General features: G+C 36.6%; 1 protein-coding gene across 1 annotated transcript; it reads right to left on the bottom strand.

Annotated features, from left to right (window-relative positions):
- Window positions 1–1,539: 1,539 nt before the first annotated feature.
- Window positions 1,540–2,478, bottom strand: LOC127207269 (olfactory receptor 1030-like). Its single transcript, XM_051166648.1, has one exon. The coding sequence runs from the start codon at window positions 2,476–2,478 to the stop codon at window positions 1,540–1,542; it is 939 nt and encodes a 312-aa protein (XP_051022605.1).
- Window positions 2,479–8,619: the final 6,141 nt, after the last annotated feature.

Here is an 8,619-nt window from a genome sequence, read left to right on the forward strand (position 1 = left end):
CAAAAGAAAAATAATGAGTTTCCTTCTGCAAAGTTTGAAATCTAGTAAAACCATGTTATATTAATCTCTGGATATATAAACAATTAGCTATTGAGGTAACTCTACAGAGGGATCAGAAACTGATAAATTATTTATTGCAGGAAATAGGCACAAAAACAGAATCATCAGAGAGAATTTCTACTTCTACTTCAAAAGAAATTCCTGGCAACATGAGAAAATCTGATAGAAAAGACTGCAAATACCAAAGAGAGATTTCATATCGTATTTGGGTGACCTGTTAACAGTTTGTCTCAAATTTAACAAATGCAGTCTTGAAATCACTGAACATTATAGGTGAATGCCATCTTAGATGTGTGTGGAATATAATTTCCTAGGGACAGACAATGTAATACGGTGAAAAGTGAATAGTTTGGATGCGTGAAGTAACAATGTGTAAGGCTGGAAAGGTGACACAGCAGGTGGTCAGTGCTCTGACCCTGAGCTCCATTCTTATCGCCCTCATGGCAGCCAGCATCCATCGTTTAACTCCAGTTCCAAGGAATTCTTTGTTCTTTTCTGGTCTTCACAGGAAGCATATACTCCTGCTGCACAAACATGCAGGCAAAACACTAACTAACTTATACACAATAAAAAAATAAATCTCTAAAAATAAAATCTTAAAATGGCCCAAAAGGCTAACATTTCAACAATGTAACAAAAATATACACTGGAAAATGTATGCCTTTATATATAAAAGAATGTACATATATAGTTATAAAAAGAAATAGTTTAGTAATCAATAATTCTAAGTGAATAGGAAAAACATAAACATTATATTAAAATAGGCAAAGGATAGGGACATTTCAAAAGAGAAACCTGAAATCCACACACAAATGAGTCTGTTAAAAATATATTTTATTTTATATAATATTTTATATAATAAAGTAGTATATAAAATATTATATAAAATAGAATCATGCACAAAATAGCTGCACATTAATATGTCAAAAGCACCAAACTACTGTTTATTTGCAAACATTCGACAATGGTAGTAAAAAGTAGAGGACCATAGGCTCAGTGGTGGGAATATATGCTCAATAAATTTGGCATTTCCATGAACATAGTATGAATCATACCAATAAAATCTTTTGAACGATCTATCTTGGAGGAATAATATGAGATGTATCCCTGAAATTTTTTGAGTTGTCACATATAAACAAGTTTTAAAAGAAAGAACTGACCTGCTATGGTTGGGAAATTTCACACACATAAAAACAAACTTACTGCCACAGCATCTGACAATTCCACGTTTGATAAACTACCTCCCATGGTATGCATTGACTTCAAAGAGCAATGGCAATATCTCTGTCCAGTTTTAAAATTACTTTTCCTTCATTCATCAAGACGAAGTATAATATCTAGCTTACAAAATAATACACGCTACTGTACTACAAATCATTTGTGAGAGCCGGAAACTAAAACTAAACAGTGGCAGAAAGCAATTCGGTACTTTAAACTTCCCACTGGTTTAGAGAGCAAAGGTGTTGCAAACCTGTCCCCTTACTTCATGAGCACTTCCTTCCTGACAACTTTCCTTATTGCTCTCTTCACATCTTTGTTTCTGAGGCTATAGATCAAGGGGTTCAACATTGGGCTCACAAAGATATAAAAGACAGCCACAATTTTCCCCTGCTCTACAGATTTCTCAGAAGGAGGCCTGAGGTACATACAAAACAAGGTCCCATAAAAAACAGTGACAGCCACGAGATGCGACCCACATGTGGAGAAGGCCTTGCGCCTCCCCTCTGCAGAACGGATTCGCAGGATGGCTGTGAAGATGAAGATGTAGGAGATGAGGATGATGGTGAGAGAACAGGTGAGGTTGGATCCAGCCACCACAAACATGGCAGTTTCTTTGACATAGGTATCTGAGCAAGCAAGGACCATGAGAGGAGGGTCTGCACAGTAGAAGTGATTGATCTCATTGGGTCCACAAAAGGTTAACTGAAGCATTAAGATTGTCTGTGCCAGACCATTTGCAAAGCCATAAATGTATGGTACAGCTACAAGAGAGAGGCAGACACCTCTGGACATTTTGCTAGTGTATAACAAAGGCTTGCAGATGGCCATGTAGCGGTCGTAAGCCATCACTGTGAGCATATAGTAATCTGTGATTACCAGGGCAATAAAAAAGTGGAACTGTATAAAGCAGCCAATAAAGGAAATGGTTTTTCTCTTTGATAGAAAATTAACCAGCATCTGAGGAGTGACATTGGTGGCGTAGCAGAGATCCACAAAGGAGAGATGGCTGAGGAAGAAGTACATGGGAGTGTGAAGCTTGCTGTCACTTCTGATTAAGAAAATCATGCTCACGTTGCCAGTCACTGTGATGAGGTAGATGACTAGGAATACCACAAAGAGCAGAGGCTGCAGCTCTGCTCGGTCTGTCAGTCCCAGCAAAATGAACTCGGTCACTGCTGTGTAGTTTTTCTTTAACATTTTGCTTTACTGACATCAAACAAGGCCTGTAAAATTAAATAAAAATTTATTTAGATTTTCTTCATTTATTCATTATTCCCATCATATTCTTTGATATATTTATCTTCTGTTCTCAGACTGTTAACATATATAAATAAATAGCCTAGTAATGGTTTGGCTGGTGTTATGAGTACCTAAATTAATAGAGAAATGGTGATAGGTAACAGTAGATAGATAATAGGTAAATAGGTGTTTGATAAATTCCTAACATATACATGGATATAATGACAGATTAGAAAGAAGTAAAAAGAAAGATGAAGATAGATAGATAGATAGATAGATAGATAGATAGATAGATAGATAGATGATAGATGAATGATAAAATGTAACTTTTAAAAAAGTTATGTTTTTTTCTGCAGGTCTCATATAGCAAGTATCTTTTGGTTGGCAAGTGTTTACCACATTTCTTTATTGTTACTCTAAATATGAAAATGTTTTGTTTGAAAACTCAGTCCTCCTATTCTGATAGATTTGAACCTTATCCATGTTCCTCACAAGTAAATGAGTTTAGGAATGTGAAGCTATAAAAACAATGCATAGCCCTATGAAATCAAGATCTCTTCACCTGCACCTCTTTCCTCCCATGAGAGTTTTTCCAGCTATGGTTTTCTCCACTCTCCCTAACCCCAAACAAGTTTTTACCAACTAGTATTTCTTAACTATTCATATGCTTCTCAAGTTCTAGTTTTCTCAGCACATTTCGCTCATGTAGAAATTAATTGGTATGAGACAACAAATATGCATTACCTACTTCACGCATATATGTGTAACTACACTCCGTGAGTCATGAACACACAAGTTTATATAGCTATGGACACACCTTGGCGGTGTTCAGTGTCATGATGGGCTGGTGTCAAAAGCAAACAAACACAATGTATCTTCAGCGTCTGGTAAAACAGAAGGAGACAGTGTAACAATTTAGAGAAGCAGTTTTTGAACTGTTCTGAGTTTGCCGCTCTACTATTATTTCTAACTCTTTAATGTTTTAATGAAAACTCAATATAGTTCTTTTGCTGTAAGTCATCAGAAATAATAGCCTTATTAACTATATGATGAGGTAGCATATGTGCTTTTCTGAACTGTATCCCTTAATATTTAGGGAGAGTGAAAGTGACTGTGGAGATCATCAGAAAAATTTTAATTCCTCGATGAGTGCCAAACACACACTTATGATGCTGTAACATACTGATCCTTGCTCATAAGTACCATAGCAGCAGAAACAAATCATTTTGTAAGGTGTTTTCCGAATTGATATGTAAAGGTTATTTCTTTCTGCACTCCATTCTTCACTTAGGGACTTCAGAACTATTGACTAGGATAGTAATATACAAAACAACCAAATATTTTAATTAATTTCTATTTTACTTAATAATTATGAGCACTACATAGATAAGTACTTTGGAATACTAAAATGGTATTTCAAGGCATTTATTTATGTAAATATTAAGATTTGAAAACATTCAACATCTTTCCTCACTTTTCTCCTCACTATACGGAGAAAGGAGGTACTGGAAGCTGTGAGAATTCAGGGTCATATACTCAGCACTTTAGGGCCAGGGTATTGATTTAGAGGAAAATAGCACAATATGCTACATGGCTTAATCCAATACATCTGAATATTTGTGAAAGACACAGTGCATCTGAGCATGCAAGAATGGCACTCTTTAAATTCACTGTGCCTCTAAAATCTCTCACATTTGTGCTTCCGGCATGACTCAGTCATCCAATGTAATTAGAGAATGTACCTTCATGGAATGTACCTCTGGTTGATTTTAATAATCAATAAAGATTAGAAATGTAACTGTGTCCATTTTTTCAGTCAAGTAGTCATAGAAATTATGACACTATTCCTTTACTGTAGAGTAATATTGTGAATTTGAAAGAAATCACAAATATTATTATCACATTCTATAAAGCAAATATAAACATATATATGTATATTCATACACATGTTTTATATTTATATGCACACAGAGAGAGAGAGAGACAAGACAGAGAGACACACAGAAATCAGCAGAGTGCAAGCATAGCCCAGTATCTGCACTCCAGTCACTGAATTTAAACCTTAGATCCTCTTGTTCCTAGGTGTATGCCTTGAGTGAATCATTAACACCAATGTGCCTTAATTTTCTCACTCATAGAATCTTTTCACACATAAGTCAATTCTATGTGAAGAAGTTAATTTAGGAAAGTCTTTCAGGTACATCTGACAGGTAGCAAATCTTTACAATGTTGAATTGACTAGAGTCACGATGAAGATGAGAGTCAGGTTATGAGCAAGATCCAGAATCAAAGTTCAGATTGCCTAAGGATAAGGAGTGTGTGTGGCTTTTTATATGCCTATAGATACAGTAACATTTAGGAAAGTGTTTTCCTATTTAAAGAACTCAATAATATTGATACATATTAGTGTTATTTTTCCTTAATACCTTAAAATGCATTAATTTCCTTTTCTACCAAGCAACTATACACTTCTTTGTCATTTATCTGTGATTACCTTAGCCAGAGAAAAACAGTAACATTTTAATATAATTGATACTTAATTTAGATTTATAGGTTTCAAATTAATGTATTTTATCAATTAAAATATGTGTTTCTGTTTACACTTTAAAGGAGCCATGGGCATCCTACCTGAAGAAGCACAGTAAGTTCACAACAACAGCATTGACATGCAGACATTTGATATTTTATAACAAAATTGTTTCTGAGGGACCAAATCCCCATGGTTCTGTCATTTCATGCTAGGGGTGATTCGTATTGTAAACAAATTCCAAGGATGATAAACTTATTTATGACTTGAGTTTGACTGCTCAATTCATAGAGGAATCAAATCTCCAAGGAACAGTTAAGCAATAGAACTTATGATTTATTTTTGTTTATAATAAATGATTTTATACTTTTGTCTTGGGAAAACCTTATCTCTCCTGTTTACAATCTGTAAAACTATTATAGCATACAGGAGAATTAAAAGGTTTTGGAGTATGAAAAACCAGAACATCAGCAGAGTTTTCTTAAATCCAGGCTTGGTGTTTTCCTTTTCAGTGAAAATAGAGAATGTATTAACTTTACAGATAATATAAGTGTGCTGAGGATTTATACTAGATTTTTTTTTACCCTTGCCTCACCTTCCCTCCTTTTCCATATCTATAGTTAAGAATTGTCCAGCGGTGTTCCATTGGTGTTTAGCTTTACTCTGATTTTTACCCTTGCCTCACCTTCCCTCCGTTTCCACTTCTATAGTTAAGAATTGTCCAGCGGTGTTCCATTGGTGTTTAGCTTTACTCTGATTTTGCTAGTGGAATGATCAAGTAAGATGTTATTAAAGATGAAGAGAGAAAAGTAGCTCCGTGTCTTTGATTATTCCATTTCTGACCCAACATGAGCATGATAACACAGTCACAAGTTTTCAAATAAACTCAGTCCTGGAAATGTATCTGTGAATAAGGTGACACAGGACTCTGTTTTAGTTCCAACTCTCAAAGAGTTTTAGAAAAAAATATCGACCACCCTTGCTCGCTACCTCTGTTGATTTAATTTGTTTGGATTATATTTTAAATCCTGTCCTTATCATTAATATTTTTGTTGGATTCCTTTAAGCCAAACAACTGCAGAAGAATTTTCCTTCATCCCATGTGCTTGCCCCAAGCCAGGAGAGAAAGACACTCCACAATTCCTCAGCATATGTGCTAGTGGAGAAAATAACAATCATGATAATATTTTTTATTGTTTTTTAAAAATCTTAGGATATTTCTTTGTTCATTATAGTTGAAGTTTAAAGGAGATTTTAATTTTAATGTGTATTTGTAGAGGAAATTAAATCCAGCAACATGGCTGCTCTAGCAAGGGATCACATCTAAAAACCTTCTAGGTCTATTTGATCCATCTTGAATGTAGACCCTCCCTGGACTACAGTACGATCTGGCTGGAATAAAGACAGGCCATTAGCACAACCTTTAATGCCAAATGATGAAGGTAAGATTGCCTTATAGAAGGAAGCAGAGATATTATAAAGTGAGTTCTAACTGAGGGGCTGAAAAAATGTAGAATGAGAGGATGATATGATCTTCCCAACCCTCACGAGAATAGGACAGGAAGAGAGGGAACAGCCCAGAAAGCAAGTAGGGTAGTGTAAGAACTTTGTGTGGCATTGTTACTGGGACGGTTGTGCAGAAACAGGTTGCAGAGAGAACAATCCAGAGGATGAGTACGGGCTGGAAGAGTAGAATGTATTGCCAGAGTTAATTTGTAGCCAAGCAGAACAACTCAGCCAGCAGCTGAGAGAGAAGCCAGTTTGAATCAGTCAGCTTAGAGAGGAGTTTGGACCAGAAGAGCTGAGTTGAACCAGCCATAAAGAGTTTAGCAATAGTGAGTCTTGAAGGCTTAAACACTGTAGGCCTTGGTTAGCAGATGGAGCTGGAAGCTGAAGGCTTCAAGGTTAGGTTTACAGTGGCTTAGATTGTATGGGTCTATAAGCTTCTAGGCCTAGGTCTAGGGATAGCTGGAACAGAGAAATTAAAGCTCTGGGCTTATTCCAAACCGTGTATTCATACATCCTGGGTAACAGCTTTCATATCATCCCCTCATCTGAAGAAATAAAAACATTTGTATATTTTGACCCCAACACAGAGACATATTATAATCTAAAAATTAAAAATGTGTCTTTAAATACAAGAGACTTATAAGTTGCATTTAAGAGGAGTTGGCATGAAGTGGAAAAAAGAAAGTCAAGTGTTAGTGCCATAGTAAACGTAAAGAACTGCCATAAATGAGAAACTATACCTGGTTAACTAAGCTTTAAAATGTATCTTCTTGGCTTATTACATGCCTCAGTCAATAAACCACCTGTCTCTCAAATATGCAGACTTGAGGTTGGGTTGCCAGAACCCACATAAAGGTCAAGCATGGTGCTGACTGTGTGTATGTAAACCAGCAGTAGCTCAGTGGGGGACAGAGACAAGGAGACTATTGGAAGCTAAGTTGGCCTAGGCTACTTAACTTTCAGATTATGGAGGAGACCCTGTCTCCAAAAAATAACACCTGGCATGCTAAGACATCTTCCTTCATAATACACAGATAAACATAAATAAATAAACAAATAAATAAAGAGAATGAAATGTAATTTCTTTTTTTTCTATTTTTTTATTTTTTATTTTTTTATTAATTTATTCTTGTTACATCTCAATGTTTATCCCATCCCTTGTATCCTCCCATTCCTTCCTACCCCCCATGTTCCCATTATTCCCCTCCCCTATGACTGTTCCTGAGGGGGATTACCTCCCCCTGTATATGCTCATAGGGTATCAAGTCTCTTCTTGGCAACCTGCTGTTCTTCCTCTGAGTGCCACCAGGTTTCCCCCTCCAGGAGACATGGTCAAATGTGAGGCACCAGAGTACGTGAGAAAGTCATATCCCACTTTTCACTCAACTGTGGAGAATGTTCTGACCATTGGCTAGATCTGGGAAGGGGTTTAAAGTTTACCGCCTGTATTGTCCTTGGCTGGTGCCTTAGTTTGAGCGGGACCCCTGGGCCCAAATCTGCCTATCATATTGTTCTACTTGTAGGTTTCTAGGACCCTCTGGATCCTTCTACTTTGCTATTCTCCCATGTGTCTCTCATTTAGAGTCCCAATAGGATGTCCTCCCTTCTGTCCCAGTTTCCTGGTAAGTGAAGGCTTTTGTGGGACATGCCCCTTGGGCTAGTATGCAGATATAAGTGAGTATATACCATTTGATTCTTTCTGCTTCTGGGTTAACTCACTCATTATGATCATTTCTAGCTCAATCCATTTATCCACAAATTTTGGGAATTCCTTGTTTTAATAGCTGAGTAGTATTCCATAGTTTATATGTACCACAGTTTCTTTATCCACTCTTCTACTGAGGGACACTTAGGCTGTTTCCATATTCTGGCTATTATGAATAAGGCTGCTATGAACATGGTTGAGCAAATTTTCTTGTTGTGTGCTGGAGCATCTTCTGGGTATATTCCAAGGAGTGGAATAGCTGGGTCTTGAGGAAGCCCTAATCCCATTTTTCTGAGATAGCACCAGATAGACTTCCAAAGTGGCTGTACTAGTTTGCATTCCCACCAGCAATGAAGGA

The sequence above is a fragment of the Acomys russatus genome, chromosome 24 (assembly GCF_903995435.1).
Source record: "Acomys russatus chromosome 24, mAcoRus1.1, whole genome shotgun sequence".
Lineage (NCBI taxonomy): Eukaryota > Metazoa > Chordata > Mammalia > Rodentia > Muridae > Acomys > Acomys russatus.